This window comes from Hemiscyllium ocellatum, chromosome 19 (genome assembly GCF_020745735.1).
Source record: "Hemiscyllium ocellatum isolate sHemOce1 chromosome 19, sHemOce1.pat.X.cur, whole genome shotgun sequence".
Lineage (NCBI taxonomy): Eukaryota > Metazoa > Chordata > Chondrichthyes > Orectolobiformes > Hemiscylliidae > Hemiscyllium > Hemiscyllium ocellatum.
Window position 1 is genome coordinate 60,498,024 of NC_083419.1, and position 23,853 is coordinate 60,521,876.

Sequence of the window (23,853 nt, forward strand, 5' to 3'; positions counted from 1 at the left end):
CCATGCAAGGACCGCCACAAACACTACGTAGGACAAGCAGGAAGATAGTTAGCCACCAGGATACACGAACACCAGCTAGCCACATAAAGACATGACTCTCTCTCCCTCGTAGCCCTACACACGGAGGAAACAAACCACCATTTCGACAAGGACAACACATCTATCCTGGGACAGGCTAAGCAAAGACATGCCAGAGAATTCCTAGAGGCCTGGCACTCCAACCACAACGCCATAAACAAACACATAGATCTAGATACCATCCATCAACCCCTCAGAAAACGAACAGGAAATGACATCACCACAAACCCCAGGAACGCCATCCAGGAGAAAGATATAAATAGAAAGCAGGAGACAACAGCTTCGCTTCACTTGGAGGTCGCCACTGATGAGGTTACCTAGGCAGGTAATGAAACGTCTGGATATCAAACCTACAGCTCAGCGAGCAAACCTACACCCTAAATTTTCTATAACTGCAGATAACTTTTGCACTTTTATACTTCAGTCATCTATATATGAAGGCCAGCATTCCATTAACTGTCTTGATTATTTTCTGCACCTATGTGTGACATTTTGAAGATCAATGCACCCAAATCCCTCAGTCTCTTCGGACATCCACTGTATTTAACTTCACACCATCAATAAAGCATCCTGACTTATTCTTTTCCAAACAAAGGCTGACCGCACATTTGTTTACAGTGAATGTCATTTGCCACTGTTTTGCATATTCACTTACTCTATCAACATCCCTTTGCAATTTTACATTATCATTCTACACTGTCTATAATGCCATCTAACTTTCTGCCATTAGCAAACCTGGACACATGACTTTCTGTGCCGTTACCCAGGTTACAAATAAATAATGTGAATAATTGAGGCCCTAAAAAATATCCTTATGAGACACCTCTGGTCATAGCCTGCCTATTAGCCCTATTTTCTGTTGTCTGCCCCTCAACCAATTTCCAAGCCATGTCAATAATTTGCCCTCAATTCTATTGGTCGCTTCTATGGAATTCTATCAAATGGCTCAGTGGTTAACACTGTGTCTGACAGTGCTAGGGACCCGGGTTCAATTCACCCTCGAGCAACTGTGTGTGCACTTTGCACATTCTCCCCGTGTCTGCGTGATTTTCCTCCAGGTGTTCTGGTTTCCTCCCACAGTCCAAAGATGTGCAGGTTAGGTGAATTGGCCATGCTAAATTGCCCATTGCGTTCGAGGATGTATATGTTAAGTGGATTAGTTCGGGGTAAATGTAGAGTAACATGGTAGGGGAATGGGTCTGGGTGGTTACCCTTCGGAGGGTCAGTGTGGACTTGTTAGGCCAAATGGCCTGTTTCCATACTGTAGGGATCCGATGATTCTACGATCTATGTAAAAAACATCTACAGACATTCCCCTGTCACAACTTCAGTCATCTCTTCAAAAAGTAGTGAGAAGTTTTGTCAGGCATGACTGGCCAGTCATGAATCCATGTTGGTTCCCTCTTATTAACGGAAAGTTTTCAAACTTTTCCTGGAATTGACAGTGAGGCATCAGTTGCAGCAATGGCAGAGTGGGGAATCCTGGATGCGGTAGCCTGGAGTGGGGACCTTGCAGAGACCTTGGAGCTGTGTTTGGAACCCAAGGCAAATGAAGATCAAATCCAAGTACTTTCTGTTTATTTTTTTGTGCCTCAAAATGGGACTGGGTTGTGGCAACAGAACACTTCTCACTGTATCTCCTGAGATATGTGACAACAAATCATCTGTTCAATTCCTTTTAGTTCTTTCCTGTTACTGGGAGGAGTACATCACCAAAGTGAAGCAAAACTGGCCTTTTGGAAGTACCGCTCTCTCTCCATTGTTTGTGTAAACCTGGTCATCAGGTGTGAGGCACTCTCTGTTGGTGTACGTGGTACAGGTCTGGCTCCTTCCCCAAACTTCCACCATTTCAGTCACCCGAGCCATCTTCCATTACATCTGAAGGCCTAAGTTTGACTGTGTCTACGGGGACACCATGTACAAAGCTATGGATAAGGAGGGGAAGAATGCACCCAAGGCCATCGTAATCCTGATGGCACCTTTATGTGCGGCTGCATCAAGCTGTGTGTAGACCCACAGTCCGTAAATGCTAACTATCACTATGTACTGTGATTCTACCTGTCCCCGGAGTTACGAAGGATGGATCTGGCCTCGTTGCTGGAGAATGCTCCAAGTATTTGGACTATAGCGTATCACTTGTCCTTGACAGAGACAGTTGCAAAGAAAAACACCTTTGACCACCAGCCAACAGGAAGTAGTCAGCACCTAGCGTCTTCAAGACCCTGTGGGTAAAGGAGAGGGTGGATTCTAATGCATGGTTCCCTGATCAGACTGTCAAACTAATTAGGCAGAATGCCTCCTCACCAGAACTTGCCAAAAGCACCAAATATCACTTGGCTGGTGGTAAGAAGGGCACTACCTGTGAGATCCATCATGTATGCCCAGATCCTCTGCACGAATGCACGTTACCCTCGAAGTGGGTTGTGCGGGGATAGAGACTGTTACACATCTCCTTCTGGAATGTGCCTTTGCAAAGGCAATCCAGAGAGATATGCACTGGTTTTAGTCAAGGATCATCCCAAACAGCTCCGTGACAAGAGTCTCTGTGCTCTATGGTCTGTTAGCCATGAGATAAACACCAACAGTGCTGGGAGGACCATCACCTCGCTGACAGACACTCTCTGGTCTGCCCCGAAACTTGCTGGTCTTCCAGAGCAAGGAGTTGACCTCAACCAAGTGTTACAGATGGACACATTCCAAGGACACATGCTGAGGCATACACTAAAGCTTGAGGCAGCTGGAGCCATGGCACAGTGGGTAAAGACCACCATCTGAGGCTGTTTCTAAGTTAAATGGGGGTCTGTTCGGTTATTAGACCCTCTCAGTGCCTTGAACATATTTAAATACAATCCTGCATGTGTAAGAGGTGCCTTGAAGTTGTTTGCTGGACAGAGTCAAACTCCAATGTTCGTTTCTTCCTTCAACATTTCATAGAATCCCTACAGCGTGGAAGCAGGCCATTCAGCCCATTAAGTCCACACCCATTCTCCAACGGGCATCCCACCCAGACGCATCCCCCAACCCTGTAACCCTGCATTTCCCCTGACTAATCCACCTAGACTTCACATCCCTGGACGCTACAGGCAATTTAGCATGGCCTGACCTGCACATCTTTGGACTGTGGGAGGAAATGGGAGCTTCCAGAGGAAACCCACGCAGACGCGGGGAGAACGTCTGTGTGGAGTTTGCACAGTCGCCCAAAGCTGGAATCAAACCTGGGTCCCTAGCGCTGTGAGGCAGCAGTGCTGACCACTCAGCCCCCTCTCATGCCTCGAGTAACTACTGTCTTGATGTCGAGATCAGTCACTCCCACCTCACCTCGTCAGCTATTTTGTCCACATTTGAACCAAGGTTGCAATGTGGTCAGGGATTGGGTAACACCCAAATCGAGCAATTGTTGTCATTGCCGGGCAGACAACAGCGTTGTGGTTGAACTGGAACACAAGTATTCAGTACAATTGCTAGAATATTGTCAGCAACTTTGCAGTATTCAGCTCTGCCTCGATACTGAGTGAATCAGTTCGCTTGACGACTGGCATTTGCGAGGCTGGGATCTCAAGAAGAGCACAAGCTGGATCATCTACTCCGCATCTGCGGCTGACGTTTGCAGCAAATGCTGCAGGTTTGTGTTCTGCATTGGTATTTTGAGGGAATAATGGGGATGTCTGTTTAGTCTTTACTTGAGTCAGCTGTCGAATAATCCACCAGCACGGTGGACCGAATGTGGGAAGACTGCAGAGTTTCGACCTGATCAGTTCTTTCTGCCATCACCTCGCCCTCCCTATCACTTGCTGCTTTCACTGCTTTGGCACGCAAGTATTCCATTAACACGCCTTCGCCAGTTGACACCCGAGTTTTAGCTTGGCTCTGGCTTCTGGCATGCCCTTCTGCACTCTTCATCAAACTCGGGTTAATCTTCCAGCTCGATGCTAGGTACGGCGAAAGGGATACGCTGAATCCGAAAGTTACAAATTGTGGTTGAATACCAATCTTCTGCTGATGGCGCCCACAGCTCCTCTTGAGTGCCCTGTTTTGAGGTGCCAGATCTGTTCTGAATCTCTCTCATTTAGTGTGATAATCGTGTCACACGTCATGATGGAAGGGATCACCTACTGATACTGTCTGTGGCCAAATGCTGCTGGAACAGGTAGCTGGGTAAAGACAAGGTCAAATAGGTTTTCCCCTCTTGTTGGTTCCATCTTCAATTGAAGTGCCATTGACACAATCATTGATGTATGGAGATAGAGGCTGGTGAAGGGGCCTAACTATAAGAACAACAATCAACATTCCACAGCAGAAAGGCATAAATAAGGCTTTTGCCCATGTTGCCTTTTTATTCTCAGGAAGTAAGATAAAGTAAAGGGGGAAATAGCTCAATGAGAGAATAAATTCAGTTGTGCAGATGAGAATGGTGGAAGCTGGTGGCTATTTGAGCTTCTGTTCATGGAAGGAACAGAAAGCTCTCAGCTATTGTAATGGGACTAGCATCGACAGACCAGAGAGGAGGCAGTTATGAAGTTTGAACCAAAGATGCCCAGGGTTTTCTTCACTAAATGGATCAATTACCTATTATGCGTTTAAAGGTGATGTCACCAAATCAGCAACAATCACAAGCCTGTCACCGACAGGAACATCCATGTTAAAGCCGCAGTGGCGTGGAGGGTATGCGATAACTGAAAGATGTCATGGTAAATGAGAGTGTTCCACATGGTTGAGGATATGTCAGCACTGCAGCAAGAAATAATTGCAACGATTCAGTGGGGCTGGCCAAAGGTCAATCAATATTCATATTCCAACAAAACTGGACACGTTAATTTGTGAAAAGTAACATTATTTCCCAGTATATGAATGAAACAATGCAGGAATTTCCAACCAATAGGCTGGGTTCGTATTGTATAGAACTGCAGCACTATCATAACAGGGAAAGTTATCATCTTTCCCAACAGCTGACAGCAATCTTCAATAAGACCTGGTGCCACACAGGTGATAGCTAAAAGCTGTTCTCCGATCTTACTGACAAAGCATTCAAGAGAAAACATGGAAGATGATAAATAGAGCAACATTTAAACGCTGCACTTGAGAACACAATACATAGTCCATGGAGGTTTCACACTCCAGAAGCCTTCCTGGTGTTCTTCTCTCCAATAGTCCTGGGCTATGGAAGCCTCCTTATTTTGTTCAGATCCTCCCTCTCTGCTATGACTCTGTAACCTCTCCTGGGCCCATATCTTGTTGACAAACTTGCTTTCTCATCTCCTTTTGTCTTGCAGTGTTGTGTCTCAGTCACTTCCAGATTCCATGCTATCTCAGCCCTCTCCAGTGCTCTTTCCAGGAACCTTCCGGCCTGTTCCGTGGCTCTGAGTGACCAACACCTTCCGGATCTGAAGACAGGTGATCCTCCTGAAACATTCGCTGTGTTTTTCTCTCTGCCAGGCCTGATGAATTTATCCAGAGTTTCTGACATTTTATAGAAACTAAATCTGGTGTTCCAAGACTTCTGCCAATTCTCACCCGGAAAGGTTCCTTTCAGTGAGCTGTTTTCACTCCCCTGCCACCCTCTTCATATTTGATTCTTCAGACTGACTGAAATGGGCTACGTACATTACCCAACATTAATCTACCTGTGCCCAGCTTCTGAAAGATAAACAACATAAAAACGAGCACAGGTCAACAGAATTCAACCTCCTTCACCTCTCATTCCATGTGCACCTCCCCACTTTGCTCAATGGATTCTAGTCTTCAACAGGCTGAGATCTTCTCTCAGTAAAAGTGAACCAAATATTACAGGGTGCAAAGGCGAGAACTCCTGCCCGGAGTTGAATTGGTTGCTTTTGGTGTCAAAGTTCTGACAGTAGTGGTGGACAGACTCGTTATCAAAAATACCACTTGCTGCTCAACACTTCTGAAGAAACCAAATTGGATATCAGCTGGGAATATAATGAGCGGCACATGTGATCCTGTCCTTTTTGCTTCACAGCCCTCGACAAGCTTTGAGCTTCCTATCTTTTCATACATTCCACCACTTCAGCATTTGCCAGCTTTCCCTCAAAACAACCACTGGCTGAAGTGCTGCCCCAAATGGACTCATAAAACCTGCTGCAATCCAAACCATCTACCAGGTAACTTGCCCACTACCTTCACAGCAACCACAGGATGCACTGCAACAGGTCACTATGGCTCCTTCGGCAGGCCCCTCCAAACTTATGTACTCCAACATCTAAAATGACAAGAGCAACAGATCTGCGGGAATGCTACTCTCTCCAGGTTGCCTCCTGGGGGTAAATGACAGGAACTGCAGAGGTTCAAGAAGCAGCATGTTTTCTGAGGTAACTAGTAATGGGAAATAATTCCTGGCCCAGACACGCACTTCAGTGAATGATTGAAAACAAAATGCTGAATTGTGGACATTGCAAGCTATCCAGCTCTGTGAAATTACTGGTTAAAAATACTGGCCCAAAACTTCCAGTCTCCAAAGCCACAGAGCCCCAAGACATTCCTGATTCTAGATATACGTGGGAAGTACCCAGGAAGTTTAAACTTCTGATTCCCTCTGCCCAGGACCCTGACCTTAGGCTGAAGACTTGGGGTCAGATATGTGGGTCTTGCCTGAATATTTACCTACACATACTGTATGGTCAAAAAGCTGGGTAACCCAGCGTAACAGTGACTCTCCCAATTGCTAACCACTGACCATCTAGCTACCTCACAAAAACAACCAACTACCCAACTCACCCACCTTCTCATTCATTTAGTCACCATCCACCCACTAACTCAGTGTAAAGTAATGGCAATCATAGGGTCATAGAGTCATAGAGATGTACAGCATGGAAACAGACCCTTCAGTCCAACCTGTCTCCATGCCAACCAGATATCCCAACCCAATCTAGTCCCACCTGCCAGCACCGGCCCACATCCCTCCAAACCCTTCCTATTCATATACCCATCCAAATGCCTCGTAAATGCTTCAATTGTGCCAGCCTCCACCACATCCTCTGGCAGCTCATTCCATACACGCACCACCCTCTACATGAAAAAGTTGCCCTTTAGGTCTCTTTTATATCTTTCCCCTCTCACCCTAAACCCGTCATTTATATATGTGTAAATGAAAATCATTTGAGTTCAAACTACTGAAATTTAAAAGAGTAGCATGAACATTTTCACTGTGTCTGAAGGGGTTTAATGGCTAACTCGTCAGTATTTTAGTAGCCACAGTGTTTCTTATAAAGCACAGTACAATCTAAAGGGTTCCTGGAGAGTACTGAGTTTCCAATTTACACTGGGAGAATTTTCTAGGTCACCATGTCTGCCTTGACAAGCCAAAACATCCCATGACATACCATCCATCATACTCATGCATGGATTCATTTCACTGACCTGGAATTATTCTTGATGAGCTCGGTGCCTTTACTCCATATGAAGGTTGGCTTGGGAGCGGCCTTGGGTTTGCAATCCATCAACACCTTGCCTCCCCTGGCCCCCAGCAGTTTCTTCTTCACTGGGTTCAACCTGAAGTCCGGGCCTGAAGCTGAAAGAAACCACAGGACAGGATCAGAAAGCCAGGAGTTTCAGGAAAGCTTACCCTCTGCAAAATGTCGCTTTTCCCTTCCTCCAAATCCATTTGGTTTTGCTTTAATAGGATGCATGGGTGAGGAAATCTAACTGGGGAACACAACCCTGCTTTATCAACTGAACAGCAGGAACCATATGTCATTCAACCCTCCTTAATCTGCTTATCCCATAACAATGCTCCATTTGCAGCTCCATTTTACTCACCTTAGCTCCATGTCCCTTGGTAGCTTTACATGGAAACTCAGAACAGGCCCTTTCATCACTCCCCATCCCTTTTGTAGTTAATTTAAATCTGTTATTTTGGTTACCATTCCCACCGCCAGTGGACATAGTTTCTCTCTGTTTACTCTTTGTAAACATGTCATCATTTTGAACTCCACTATTAAATCTTGCCCGAAGCCATAACATCTTTGAAGACTTCAGCATAACAGAGGCCTTTCATCTTATCTCACTCCTGCTCTGCTTTAATGTTTCTGCACCCTCTCCAAAGCCCTCATCTCCTTCCATGAATCATAGCGGTTCGGCAGAACCATGTGAGATGAAGAATTTTCACCGAACTCAGGGCAGCATTGTACACAGAATACCAACCCAGAACCTTCAGCTCCGCGTTGGAGTACAGGGATCCATACTTGTTCTCGGTCACACATTGGTACATTCCGGAATCTTGCAAAGTCAGTCGGGAAATCCGCAGGTCCCCTCGATTCACTCGAAACCGGGCCTGCACACAGTTGAAATGAGCAGATCTGAAAAAGGGAACTCGGTCGCATTTAGATCAAAACTCGGTGGAACTTTTGTATATTCCCAGCAACGCACTACAAAGAGTTTATCGCTTTCAGACCGGGACCTGGAGAAAGGGAGAGGTAAACATTGATACTTGCAGAAAAACCCAAATCGTTGACTGTGTGCTTGGTGTATACTTACAGACTGTACAAGGAAGGACTTCTCCAGAATGGAAGCAGAGATCAATAAGCATGAACTTGCCATTCCTATTCAAAAACAAACCGGGCATACAGACTGTGCATGGGCCCAGACCATGCATTTCCCTTCTTTCTACTGAGTGTAAAAGTGGGTACACTACAGCAGCAAACTTTGACAACCCCAGCAAGATTTAAGCACAGCTTCATACCCCATGGATGACCTCTCCATTACGGAGCCATTTGTAAGTGGGCTGCGGTTTGCCTCCTGCTTCACAATGCCAGATGAAGTCACTCCCGATATCTTGCATGGTATCGTTGATCGACCTAATCCAGTACGGATGAGCTGGAGAGAGAGAGGAGCTACAGGTTAAAATGAGCTGCCATTGGCATTAATCCATTTCATTTTCATAAAAAAATTTCGAACTGAAGGAGGGGTAAACAAAAAAGCCGCACCAGGGCAGAAGCATCAATTTGCAAATTTATTTTCTGCCTCAACCGTTTATATCTTCCCTGGTTTCAGCTTCTCGCTTTCATTCTTTGACCTATGAGCAGCTCCTTTTGCTTTGTGCCATTCTCATTTTCGTCATTGCATCTGGGCATGATCCACTGGTTCACAGCCACCCTAGTCAAACCCCCTTCTTTTCACCTGACTTTTCACCAACGCCTACATTGTTAAACTTCCCACCAACTCTGCTACAAGATGCCCCATCTGTGGTACTGCATTTCTCTCTCCAATGACAACGTCTGACCTGCTGAGCACTTGAAGTTTATATTTCAGATTTTAAGTATTTGCTTTTGTAAGTGTGTTACAATGCTGTGGCTTTAAGAGGTTAATTTGTTCTAGTTTTTTTTTGAAGACAAGTCCAAGGCAGAGGTGCTGACTAAATCAGTGCCATCAGTGTGAACTGCTTGTGAACGCTTGGAGTTTTTTTTATAGTTGGAACAATAGAAGCAGCCTGGATGGGTGTGGCCAGCTCTCTCAGACCAGAATTTCTAGTTTTTTTTTTAAACATTTTTAGATTCAGCAGAACCTGCTGAGGTCTTGAAGAAGTAGAAGTTACTTTTTTCTCTCTTTCGGTTACAGCTAGAAGCTGGAGTTTCTCTGCCAAATGTTGGCGTTGCGTGTGAGAAAGTCTATTTTCTGAAGTTGCCTTTTTGCCAAGGTGCGGTTTAATGGGGTGTTACTACATTGCAAAAGTTAACTTGTCATAGTTACTATATTATTCTGATAAGCTTTAAAATAATGCTGTCATTCTTTCTTTTGTTGTATTTTAACTAAGGTATTTGAATAACTTGTGTTTTGCTAAACGTCAGGTATTGTGATTGGTCACTTTACATTGGGAACACAGCATCTGCCTTTAAAATAAGAGTAAATTAGGGTCTAGGCTACTCCTTTAAATATTTTGAAAGAGTCTAGTCTGATCCATAACAAAGGGCAACTGCATGATGCGCAGCAAAACAACCATCCTCATTTCTCCACAATGATACTGATTTTCAAACCAATCAATAAAGCTTCACCTGTACTTTCCATTAACTCAGCACCGAGGGCAGCAATGTTGGCCACGGACAGAAATTCAGTGAACAGGCAGCGTAGACCTGAGACCATAAGATGGGAGACTGTCAGACAGATACAGATTCAACACAGCAAATGGAGGATGTCTGAAAGTCAGGGCTTAAAATTCAAGATGAGGCAGGAGAATCTTCCCGCTAGTAGAAGCTATGGTTGCCAGTGAGAGGCATCAATTATCAGTATCGGAGCAGAGGAATCAGTGGAGAACCAGGATAAGCTATGGAAGTGGTATTGTGGTCAAAATTCCAGTGGCTAATCGAGAGAGCTCCAGAGAAATTTCCTAGCAATCCACCAAGCATTTCCTGATTAAATACTTAGTGGTAAAGAAGGTGAATGTTCCCAAGAAGGGACAAAAAAAATCAAAAGATTTTGTCTTACACATTGAAATGCAAGAAAAGCAAGTTTAGAAAGGAAACAAAGGGCTCTTGAGGCGCTGTGGTAGTGTATCTACCTGTCTGCCAGGAGGACCGAGTTCACACGAGTGAACAGGTTGATGAGAAAATATCAACCATCTAAGTAGCTTGGTGGTTAGAACAGAAATTAAACACTTTGTGGTTAGAACAGAAATGAAACAGTTAATAGTTCCTACTGCCTCTCCGTGACACAATCCAACCAAAAGTTGTTTCCAAGTTATTTTTATGCTTCTTGCACCTCCATCCTGTTGAGTGCATTTTTCTTGTTTGCATTGTTACATAATAGACAGATAAATAAATAAATGAGGAAATGGTTTTCACTGCTGGAAGGGTTGGCATGCAGGGAACACACAAGTATGATAATGGGCAAATTAGGGAACATGAGAGGCTTTTTTTGCAACAGCATGCAATTATGCTCTAAAAGTCACTGGCCTAAAGGTGGATGGAAGGGAATGGGATTAATACTTGAAAAGGGATAAAAAGATATTGTCAAACTTTGGGAAAATGCAAGAGAGTGGGACGAATTGAACACTTTCAAAAAGATGGAACAGGCCCAATTGAATGAAATGGCCTATTTCAAATGCTGTAAAAGGCTACAATCATGCAACACATGCACAGTGCTATATTTTGAAAGGGGATATTAGGACACAGTGTCTTGAAACACAGCCTCCAATGCTGACATGTTTTAGAGGTCTGGATATGTACAAAACACAATTTTCTGCAAGAACGTAAAAGTTCCTAAGTACACTTAATCACACACACACATCTGAATTCAGCGCTCTGCAAGTGAAGGATCCCATAACAGGCCAGAAATGTTCTGCTGCTTGCCAAGGATGATATGTGAGAAATATTTGATCACAGCCTCTGCCTCACTTGATGCTGGTTAGAATTCCACATTCTAATCCCTTCACTGCTCTGCAGCTGTGAGGCAATTGATCTGCTGTTTGGCGGAATACCACACTGGCTCAATTAAAGCTCCTTGAGACAACTTACAGAAACCATCATGTCTCAAAAAAGCATGAGAGTGTTTGAAGGAGAGGCAGAAGTTAACTTCACATCAGATCAGAGAGCTCTTGGGGATGTGATTGGAAATGATGTGTCATGGACGATAAAGATCTAATTAAAGTCACCACTTAATATTTAACGCAATATCAATACAACGTCTGAATGAAGTTTCCAGCTTAACAAGCTAAGGATAGAAGTTCGAAGGAAATGGGGCATGTTTGTGATTGAGCTTAGGGTTCAGGCTAAAGACCCTTCACGCTAGCTCAACAACGTAACCAAGGCTCATTTCAAAAGGGCCTCCTGCTACACAGAAACAATCAGAAAGGAACAAACCGAAATGTGACTGAGCCAATCAATGAGACAGCCGGTTGGATAATGACAAGATAACTGTGGAAATTAGATATTTCAGAGGGATTTTAGGTATTTAACTTCAATTGAAGTGAGGCTGCAACGTCAGTTTATATTGTAATAAAGGAACAGGATGACGGACGCAGATTAAAGGTTGTAAAGAGTGAAATTAGGACAGCAGTGAGAGTGCTTCTGTCCACAGGAGGAGACCAAGGGCTGTTGTGTGTTGCCAGGAAGGAAGTCGAAGTGAGTGAAAGAATGAGGTCAGATGAGCTGAAGGGCTTCTAATAGCTGAACCTCTCACATGCTTGGAGTACTGCCCAAGGGAAACATTTCCCTCTAAGACCAAATTCAACACCACTCCACGGAGTCTAAAAATAAAGAGGAATACATCACAAGTTGCATCAACTCAGCAATGGGTTCCACCTCTTCAGATTTCTGGCTACTGAGGCAAGGATGTTAAGTCAAGCAGGAGAAACAAATTCCTGTACAATGTGACCAGCACACAGAGCTCCTCAAGCGAGAGGTCTGATCGATTATCTACAGCCTCCTGAACCACTCTCATCACACTGCCAGTTTGTGGACAGATGGTAGAACTAACTGCACCTCCCCACCGCCATCAACAACTGCTCTGTCAGCTGAAAGCAGTAACACTGCCAGCTGCTTCAGCTCCAGGCGATTCACTGATATACAACTGATGTATTCTGTTGGGCATGAGAGGGCTTACCCGACGCTAATATCATGAAGAGCTCATTTAAACCACTGTCTTGGCAATTTCACTAACAAAGGTGATGAAGAGGACTATGGTCATCCACAATGTCACTCAGTCACTTCTTTCTCCAGAATCATCCAGCTCACACCTATGCATGCTTCATCTGGAACAGCCGAGATTAATGTAAACTAGAAAAACAACCCACGTGGCACAACTTTCAGCGGATACACAGAGCTTCTGAGAACAAAGCCTCCTTGCGTCCTTTTCAAAGTAAAGCCATCATTATTGGTCAGCTGGAGGATACCCAACTGCACTGAGAGTGAGAACGCAAAGAGGTCAAAGGGACAAAATTATAAGAGCCTTTCAACTTTCTGACTGCTCGAATGTGGGAGGAAAGCCAGATAGTTTATGTTTAAAACATGAATCATCACGGAGGAGAGAAAATTAGAGACTTACAGCTAATCACAAGTACCTCACTGCCTCTTCTGATCCCACTGCTCTTTGTTCAATTTCTGCGAAGGGCATAGAATCCACTAATGAACTGAAACAGCAAGAGGCAACTTGTAGAAAGAGCTCTTTGCTTAATTGCAACTCAAATCCTCAGCTTTTGGCAATCAATTAATTGCCTCTCAGAGATGCAAAGGTTTGACTGCTTTGATTGGAATGAAGAACATCTACAAATATCGACTTTTTATCTCATCTCAAAAAAAAGGTATGGTTTGTTAAGGCCACGCTGCCTGCTGTTCTAAGTCAGTGACAAAGCTGGAATTGCAGGGAACATTTTAATGTGAACTCCAGATTCAGTGATAAAGCCTTGGAGCTCAGGCCAGTACTGACAACCTAGTGTTCTTGTAGCACCTTTGACAACCTCAAGGGGTACCAAAGTGCTTTGTGGTCAAGAAAGTGATTTTGAAAGGTATTCCATGTTATTCTGTAGGAAATACAGCAGTCCACACACTCACGACATGTTCCAACAAAATAGCTTTCCGATGTTGGCCAAACAAGTCAGCTTTTGTGTGGCAACTGAGGCCAAAACACCCAGCGAAGCAAAAAAGGCCATAAGTTATTAGCTGAATTGGCCGTGCTAAATTGCCTATAGTGTTCAGGGATGTGTAGGCTGGGTGTACTAGTCAGGGATAAATATAGAAGAATAGGGTAGGGGAATGGGTCTGGGTGGGATAATCTTCGGAGGGCCGGTGTGGACTTGCTGAGCCAAATGGCCAAACTGTAGGGATTCTATGATTTAAAATGTTTTACGTCCACCTAAAAGGGAACACGGGAGTGTCAGCTTAGCATTTCATCTGAAAGACAGCATTGCTCACTGTGCAGCTCCTCTGCAGTGGATTGTTAGGCCCCAGGTTAATGCTCAGGGCGTGACTTAGCCGAAGAGAATTTTAACTCCTGGTCCGCAACAGCACAGCCTCACTGTTGCACAATGGACAGCAGGTTGAATTTCTGATCAATGACTAAAAGCATCATTGCTGGTTTCAGTCCATTCAGAGTCTGCTTAGAGGACTCTTGCAGGAGAACCAGGTTCAAGTCCCACTGGCTCCAAACATGTGTAACAACATCTTTGAAGCAGGTTGATTAGAATATATTTATAAATATAAAAGTCAGTCGGTCAGTGTTCACCGTGCTGATTGCAATCTTGGTAGCAAGAGACCTCTGCCAGTGGCAGAAACAAATAGCCTTCAGCGAGTCGTGAGTTCATGGAAAGCCCTGCCAGTAGCAGTGGTGGACTCTCCCTCTTTATGGGCACTTAAACAGGCATTGGATAGGCATATGGAGGATAGTGGGCTAGTGTAGGTTAGGTGGGCTTGGGTCGGCTCAACATCGAGGGCCAAAGGGCCAGTACTGCACTGTATTTTTCTATGTTCTATGTTCTATAGATGACAGTCGCCTCATCATCAAAGAGGAGGCTTGGCTGAAAAGTAAATCTGCCTCCTTGGACAAAGGAAAGCACTTTCATTTCTCCTAAGTCCCCATGGAAATTGAACAAAGTAAAAGGAAATTTTCCTTCTGGCCTGATATCATGAACCCAGTTCACACTTATGGACGTGTCTGAAGACTGGTTCCAAATCTCTGGCGATACTCATGGACTCTCAATGGCTGAATTCAAATGGTGAGCTTAACAGCTCAATAGGGCTGGAGTTAACAGCTCACCTACTGGCACGGTGGCTCAGTAGTTAGCAACTGCGGCCTCACAGCACCAAGGACCTGGGTTCGATTCCACCTTCGGGTGACTGTGTGGGGTTTGCGTACTCCCCATGACTGTGCGGGTTTCCTCCAAGTGCTCCAGTTTCCCTTCTCAGTTCAAAAGAAGTGCAGGTTAGGTGGACTGGCCATGCTATATTGCCCCATTGTGTCCAGGGATGTGCAGGCTAGGTGGATTAGCCATGTGAGATTTGGGGTTATGGTGAGGAGGTGGAGGAGTGTCTCTGGGTCGGATGCTGTTCAGAGGGTTGGTGCAGACTCACTGGAGCAAACTGCCTCTATCTGCATTGTAGGGATTCTATGATTCTATTCACTGCTCAGTGGACACAGTTAGGATAATATCATAGAATTCCTTACAGTGTGGAAACAGGACATTAGACTGAACAGGTCCACACTGATGCGCCGAAAAGTATCCTATCCAAGCCCATTCCCCAACCCTGTTGCTCTTTATTTCCCCTGATAATATTGTCTAAGGCTTTTGTGGTGCAGTGGTAGTGTCCCTATCTCTGAGCCAGACAATCGGGATTCAGATTCCATCTGACCTGTAACATGCCTCGAAGATTGAAAATAACTTTTAAGATGCTTTTAAAACAACCTGCCCAAAGATGTTACAACACACCTCTGGAGCAGGTGGGACTTGATTCTGGGTCTCCTGGCTCAGAGGTGAAGTCACTGCCAGTGCTGCATAAGACCCATGGTATGGTGTTGCTGGCTGATGCGAGGCTCAGTGATGTTCATGCTATGAGGCTGAGGCTATCATTGGGGAGCTGTGACAACACACCACACCCACAGGCAATCACATCAATAAAAAGAGGAAGTCTCCTGTCCTAGATTGGGCAAACAAGCCCCTTGTAGCTTCAGCCTATTACAAAAATTCTCAAGTTATCGATCCTCTTGTCAATGAGGACACTTTCTCCTTAGTCTCAATGGTAATTATAATTTTGACCTATTTAATTTCCTTACAGTTTGCAATAGAATAAGCTTTTCTAGAGTTTCTACGTAAAGTTGTCATCCCTGGTACCTTCCCAGCCTCCTCTGCAACTCCCCTGACATCCTCTTTAAAGTGTCTAGAAATGGACACAATGTACCAGCTGGAGACTATCCAGTGATTTGGATATGGTTAGCTGTACTGGCTCGGAAGGGCCAAAATACAGCCTTCCTGGAGAGCCTGACATGGGTGGTGGGCAAGTTGTTGGAGGGAATCCTGAGGGACAGGATGTGCATGTATTTGGTTCAATTACAACATTTACAAGACTGATTAAGAATAGTCAGCATGGCTTTGTGCGTGGGAAATCATGTCTCACCAACTTGATTGAGTTTTCTGAAGAAGTAACAAAGAGGATACACGAGGGCAGAGGGTGGGCATGATCTATATGGACTTCAGTAAGGCATTCGACAAGATTCCTCATGGTTAGCAAGGTTAGATCTCATGGAATACAGGGAGAACTAGCCACTTGGATACAGAACTGGCTCGAAGGTAGAAGAGACTGGTGGTGCAGGGTTGCTTTTCAGACTTGAGGCCTGTGACTAGTGGTGTGCCACAAGGATCGGTGCTGGGTCCACTGCTTTTCGTTATTTACATAAATAATATGGATGTGAACAGAGGAAGTATAATTAGTAAGTTTGCAGATGACACAAAAATTGGAGCGTACAGCGAGAAAGATGACCTCAGATTACAACGGGATCTTGATCATATGGACCAAAGGGCCAAGGAGTGGCAGATGGAGATTAATTCAGATAAAGGTGGGACGTTGCATTTTGGAAAAGCAAATCTTAGTAGGACTTATACACTTAATGGTAAGGTCCTGGGGAGTATTGCTGAACAAAGAGACCTTGGAGTGCAGGTTCATAGCTCCATGAAAGTGGAGTCGTAGGTAGATAGGATAGTGAAGGCGGCGTTTGTTTTGCTTTCCATTATTGGACAGTGCATAGAGTTCAGGAGTTGGGAGGTCAAGTTATGGTTGTACAGGACATTGGCTCGGTCACTGTTGGAATAATGCATGCAGTTCTGCTCTCCTTCCTTCTGGAAGCATATTATGAAATTGGAAAGGGTTCAGAAAAGATTTACAAGGATGTTGCTAGGGTTGAAGGATTTGAGCTGTAGGGAGAGACTGAATAGGCTGGGGCTGTTTCCCCTGGAGTGTCAGAGCCTGAGGGGTGACCTTCTAGAGATTTACAAAATCATGAGGGGCACGGATAGGATAAATAGACAAAGTCTTTTTCCTGGGGTGGGAGAGTCCAGATCTAGAGGGCATAGGTTTAGGGTGAGAGGGGAAAATTTATAAAGGACCTAAGAGGCAACTTTTGCACGCAGAAGGTGGTGTGTTTATGGAATGAGCTGCCATAGAAAGTGGTGAAGGCTGGTTCAATTACAACATTTACAAGGCTAGGAGAAAGTGAGGACTGCAGATGCTGGAGATCAGAGTTGAGAGTGTGGTGCTGGAAAATCACAGCAGGTCAGGCAGCATCCGAGGAGCAGGAGAATTGACGTTTCAAGCATAAGCTCTTCATCAGAAGTGTGGGAGTGGCTCAAAGGGGCTGAGAGATAAATGTGAAGGGGTGGGGCTGGTAGGAGTGTATCTGGTAATGCAGTTGATGAAATTGGGGGTGATGTTGATAGGTCGGAGAGGAGGGTGTAGCAGATAGGTAAGAAGGAAGATAGACAGGTAGGACAGTTCAAGAGGGCAGTGCCAAGTTGGAAAATTGAATCTGGTATAAGCTGGGGGGTGGGAAAGTGAGGAAACCGGTGAAATCAGCATTGATCCCATATGGTTGGAGAGTCCCAGGGCAGAAGATAAGGTGTTCTTCCTCCATACGTGGGGTGGTTAGGGATTGGTGATGGAGGAGGCCCAGGACCTCCTTGGAGGAGTGGGAGGGGGAGTTGAAGTGTTTGGCCACAGGGCAGTGGGATTGTTTAGTGTGTGTGTCCCAGAGATGTTCTCTGAAACGTTCCGCAAGTTGACGTCCTGTCTCCCCAGTGTAAAGGAGACCACACCGAGAGCAATGGACACAGTAGGTGACATGTGGAAGGGTACTGGTTGGGTCGGCGTGAAAAGAAGAGATGGAGGGTTTGGAGGCCTTTGTCATGGTGAATGGATGTTGAAGATGAGGCTCTGGGGGACAGCTAACCGAAAGTCATGGAGAAGGTGGAGGGTGTGGGTGGTGTCCCAAACAAATGTGGGAAGATCCTGGTCCAAGGGGGACAGGATGGCATCAAGGTGCGCAGCGTTAATTTCGGTGGGGCAGGAGCAGGCGGAAACAATGGGTTGAACGGTGTGTCAGTTTGTGTATTTTGGGTAAGAGGGGGAACCGGGCGGTCCAGGTTTCCCAGACTCTGAGGTTGGAGACTGTGGATGGGAGATCCCCTGAGGTGATGAGGTTGTGGATGGTCAGGGAGATGATAGTTTGGTGATGGGAGGTGAGGTTGTGATCGAGTAGGCAGTAGGAGGAGTTGGTGCCTGGATTCAGTGACGTAGAAGTTGGTGCATCAAATTACAACTGCGCACTGCTCCCCACCCTTGTCTACTGATTTGATGGTGAGGTTGGGGTTGTTTAAAAGGCATCTGAGATGAATAGGAAGGGTTTAGAGGGATATGGGCCAAGTACTGACAAATGGGACGAGATTAGGATATCTGGTCGGCACGGGGGAGTTGGACTGAAGGGTCTGGTTTTGTGCTGTACATCTCTATGACTGTGACTGCCAGAAGGGTTCCCTTACCGTGTACAGTGAGCCATGCCTCAACCCGATCTGTTGCTTTAGAGTTCTCTGCTTCACACACGTAAGTGCCTTCATCCTCAGGCTGGATGTTGGTTAGTCTTAGCACCGAGTTATAGGTGAGCAGCTCAGCACTGCTCGGCAGACTTCCCTCCTGCTTCCACCAACGGATCTGAGGAATTGGGCTGAGGGGAAGGGAAGGCAGGAGATAGAGAAAGGAGAAGTGAAGGGTTTGGATAGGAATGGACAGAAGGAGACGGAGAGGCAGAGGGAGAGATAGAAATGGAGAGAGTTAGAGAGAGAGAGAGAGATAGACAGAGAGAGAGAGATACAGAGACAGAGTGTGGGATTGGGAGAGATAGAGAGTATGAGAGAGAAATTGAGTATGACAGTGAGACAGTGAAAGAGAGGGGTAAGAGGGAGAGTTTGAAGGGAAAAAAGAGAGATACGCAGAGGTGAGGAAAAGGGTGAGTGAGCCAATGAGAAAGAGCGCGTGTGAGAGAGTGATGGGACAAGAGAGAGAGTGCAAAGAGCAAGGGATGAAAGGGAAAGGGAGTGTGGGGAAGTGTGAAAGAGAGGTGGGGAGAGAGACAAGGGAAGTGTAAGAGTGAGCAAGCGAGACAGAGAGAGCACATGTGAGAGAAGAGGAGGGAGAGAGATGGAAAGAAGGATAAGTTAGAGATCAGGTTTGTACATAATGACAATAGAACAAAAGTCAAATCAGAAAAGACAAAGCCAGCTGTGGATTGAGTCGACGCAGGCCATGAGAGATGAAACCTAACAATCACAAATATAGTGCACTGCTCCCTTTTGTTGAGACTAATTCAACTCAAGAGTAAGTTTCTTATCCCAGCACCACTTCAGAGTCAGGAGAGAACAAAAACACATCTCCAAAATTCACCTTGGTGTAAATGGCAATGTTTCCAGAATGCTCAGTACTGAGGAGATAAGAGTGAGCTGGGAATTGCAAAGCGTGGCTTCATGAAGATTGAAACCATAATGATGACGGGGTACAATTTATACATTTTGCTCTAGGTCAGTTAATCTCAGCCAGGGCTGTGTATTAAGTCTCAACACCCCAAATACTGGGCAGCGTGTCGGAAGAATAGAGTCAGCCAGTGCCCCTGCTCCTGATCATTACCCAGATTCCCCAGCGAGAAATGTTTTGGTATTTCAGTGACCTCCAATAACCCCCACAGCTGAAGAGCTGGCTAACAGAGGTTGGGGGAACAGACTGGATGGGTGAGTACATTCCTTCTCTGATGAGACTTATGAGGTTCACACCCAAAAACTGCTGACCGAGATGTGGTCATGTCATGTTATAGACAGAATGGAAGAAAATTGGCGAATAATAAAGAAAGGTCGCAAAATAAGCTTTTAGGGTTGCTTCAAATTGCTGCGTGCCCCTTTTAGTGTAGGACATTGAGAGATCTGTTCCAGACTTATCAAACATTTACAGCATTATTCAACAGGGAAGAGTCAAAGAAGCTACTTTGAGGAAATTCGACCGAGGGCATTAATCATCAAATTCAAGGACCTGGGCAGGAAACAGGAAATCAGAAACCACTACTTGATTTATCACTGATGGCTTGGTATAAATATAGCATTTGCTTCACAAAAGGTTGTAAATTTTGCGGGGCGGCACGGTGGCACAGTGGTTAGCACTGCTGCCTCACAGCGCCTGTAGACCTGGGTTCAATTCCCGACTCAGGCGACTGACTGTGTGGAGTTTGCACGTTCTCCCCGTGTCTGCGTGGGTTTCCTCCGGGTGCTCCGGTTTCCTCCCACAGTCCAAAGATGTGCGGGCCAGGTGAATTGGCTAAGCTAAATTGCCTGTAGTGTTAGGTAAGGGGTAAATGTAGGGGCGGGTCGGTGTGGACTTGTTGGGCCGAAGGGCCTGTTTCCACACTGTAAGTCTAATCTAAAATTAGCTGGAACTCCAGGACTGAAATAGCTTACTTGATGTTGTAAGGGCATTTCAGGATATGGAATAAAGCAGATAAATGTTGTTGGGGTACAATTCAGCCATGAACAAACTGAATAGCAGAACAGACTCAATGGCCTCCCTCTGTACCTATCCAATGTTTCATTCATATCTGAAAGTGCAGAAGAATAACTCTTCTCGAAAGAAGACCACGACATTTGAAACTTATTATCTTACTCCTTATACTTACTTTCCAAGTGCGAAGCATTCCAGGGTGAGGTTCTGACCCATCAGGACTTGGGTGTCGGTGAACCTGACTTTGATGTCAGCAGGATATCTTTTCACCACACCTGAAATTTAATCAAACAGTACAAGAAACATCACTGAAGCTGCTCGTGACTGGTCACAGGTACTACCAGAGGAAGATGAACCGCAGGAGAAACGAAACCACTGTGGGTGCTTTTACCAGCATGACTTTCACTCACCATTTCTAAACAACTGCAAGTAAAGGTTTAGCACATTCTCTGCTGACATCCCAAGTTGAGCTAAGTAGTTGATAGGCAACACTGGCACAATTCCCAAGTCTGGGCGCATTCCATTGGCACAGTTTAGTACAATACAATTGTCATCCGATAAGCAAGGGCAGGGACTAATGCAAACAAATGACAGGGTTGCTATTTCTGGTTGTTACTCCCATGCAAGCTGCGCATCTGTCAGGTAATTGAGATTTGGAAGGCCCACCTTCAATTGGACCCCTTTTCAACTGGGACACATCAGCAACTGCAAACTGTTCCCGTTCAGGTGAACCTACACAAATCTGCACTCTGCACCTGGTCTGCTTTAGTGAAGAGCATTTCCACAATGGTGGCTACACTGAGTTGGTGCTCTGAACTAATGACTACAGCTGGATACCACAAATGGTCTCACTGCTCGGTAACTAGGGGCTTGCGCTTTCTCTAGATTGTTGGTTGGTAACCCCTGCCCACCGGTTTGCACACACAGGGCAAAGCTGGATCCTACTATGCCTCCACATGGTCTGTTCTGGACCCACACTTGAAAAGTTAGCACTCGCCTCACAACCTGATGAGATGCCACATGCTCTCCCCACCCCAAACTCCTGCTGCACAAGTTCAGCAATGGAGGTGTTCTGGGAGAAAGCCAGGATTGCTGGGAAATCGAACAACTTCCATATTCTGTGGTTAAAATACCATCAATCTCCAGCCAGTGTCAGACAAGATCTGACAAACTGTGCAATCAGGAGTGCATGTCCATTGTTAAGGAGAACAAATAATGCCTAGCTAGGTTACATTAGACAGGAAACATGGCACAATCAAAACAGCCCATGCCAAGGTTTATGATCTACTCCATTTCCTCTGATCATTCCTAATTTAAGTTTACCATCATTAATGTCTATTCCCTTCTCCCTCAAAGACTTATCCAGTTTCCTCTTTAGTGCATCTGAGTTATTTGCTTCAAGCACTCCCTGAGGTAGTATATTTTGCATTCTCTTTGCTTTATTTCAAGTCCATACCGTATTCCTCAGTGACTCTCTCACATTCATATTATTCACATTTGATATGTATAAATTTCTTTACACATGCATTCCTGTAGTCTGATGGTTATACACAAAATGTTACAGGATCTGTACAGAATGCTTTCCATGTTTGCCTCACAACGTCTTGCAATGCCCTTAGATAAATCTCATCTGACAATTACATGATTTCTTTCCATTCCCTCAAAAAAACAAAGTGATTCAGAGAGGAGTGTCACAAAACCGTAAATTCTCACCGGCTGTCTGAGGGATGAGGGGGATGTACTTGCTGAAAACACTTTTGGAAATGGACGGGCTGGTGACAATGCAGGAGTAATTGCCCATGTCACTCTCTTCCACCTTCGCGATGTACAGATTCCCGGTGGTCTGGGAGACAAAACGGCGTCTGCCAGACATGATGAATCTGGGGAATTCATTCAGAAGCCACCGATAGGTGAGGTCATCTGTAGGGGGAAGAAAACATTTCATTGTGGTTAACACAGGACCTGGCAAAGAATGGACATCCCAGTCCCAACTTGCCCAGGAAGAAAACATAGTTTTCCAAACACCTGTGCTCCTAGACATCAGTGCAAGTTCAAATGAACACCGCTCAATGTTTCATGTTTGACATCAGGATTAGGCACAACCAGGTCATGTAAAGCAAGAATCACTTTCCTACACTGCTTCCTACAATGACGTATATTCAAAATTTGGCGTCAATGCATTGTGTACTTTGTAGAAGTGGCATCTGAAAGGAATCTCTCTGTTGGTAAAATGAGTACACCATCTTTTGCTGCCATGGAAAGTCCAAAGCACCTTTCACTCATGTCAACTGTGGCTCACTAGTGCATAAATTGGCTTCCATCTTCCCAACATTATAACAGAGACAACACCTCTCAGCTAACTCATTGGTATTGAAGTGCTTCAGGGTGTTCTAAAGTGGTGAAAGGCACTCTTTAAACCCAAGTCTTTCTTTTCTTTAATTCTGCAGGTGCAGCAGTTTCCCTGGAGGACTGAAATCCTCATGACTCGTGTGCAAACGGTTGCGCAAAGAACCTCGAAATGATTGTGATTGACTAAAGATAATTGCACTTCCCTTTCCCACCAAGTCCAATACAGCAAACCAATAACCTTCCCACATAGTTTGTAAACTAGCCACATTTAAACATTTAATAAAGAACAGAAAATATTCAGAAAACTAGTTTGTACCCGGAAGAGAAACAGTAAAGCTCCAGAAACATCCAAACACGGAAATGGTGCTTACTCTACAGGTTTTAACCAGGTTTTCTCCCTTCTGTCTAGATCAAAGGGAGCACAATGCTTAGACAGACAGATGGGACAGGGAATTACCTCTCAGCCTGTAGATTTGGAATGTGGACGCATGGTCTCCTCAGAATAGGAGTAAACTACCAAAACCTAAGACTGCTTAATTTTAATTGCATCAAGTGTCACAATCTAGCTTCAGTTTCACTCACTTCCATTTCTGAAACAAAAATGAATTTGTGTATCGTCCTCAAACCAAGTTTGCTGTTTCCCCTCCTTCAGTTGAGAATTAAAACTCCATTGTGTTCAAGCAGTAGCTTAAATTGTAGAAACATATTGTTACTACACCCTGTCTGTAATGTATTAGAACTCCCACAAATATCACGTACTGATTGTAAACACGACACTCGATTCCTGTCAGACTTTACCTGCCACGTTGTAGATACTGCCAGAGACACGAACAGCAACGGAACAGAAAATCAATCATAATGTCCAGATAGTATTATTGTAAATGTTCCAAATAACTTACCCAGCATACTGTTTACCAATGATCAGAAATATTCTCAAAGGCACCACAAACAGACACAAAAAAAC

The 23,853-nt window shown here is 44.9% G+C and overlaps 1 protein-coding gene across 4 annotated transcripts in view; it reads right to left on the reverse strand.

Moving 5' to 3' along the window:
• Nucleotides 1–23,853, reverse strand: part of cntn1b (contactin 1b) — a 661,974-nt gene that overhangs the window by 368,267 nt on the left and 269,854 nt on the right. For all 4 annotated transcript variants that reach the window (XM_060839985.1, XM_060839987.1, XM_060839988.1 and 1 more), the window contains 6 exons: nucleotides 22,254–22,460; nucleotides 20,716–20,815; nucleotides 18,545–18,726; nucleotides 8,774–8,907; nucleotides 8,236–8,365; nucleotides 7,453–7,603 (listed from right to left, as the gene is read on the reverse strand). In XM_060839985.1, coding sequence (XP_060695968.1) covers nucleotides 7,453–7,603; nucleotides 8,236–8,365; nucleotides 8,774–8,907; nucleotides 18,545–18,726; nucleotides 20,716–20,815; nucleotides 22,254–22,460 — 904 coding nt within the window. The remainder of the gene's footprint in view (nucleotides 1–7,452; nucleotides 7,604–8,235; nucleotides 8,366–8,773; nucleotides 8,908–18,544; nucleotides 18,727–20,715; nucleotides 20,816–22,253; nucleotides 22,461–23,853) is intronic.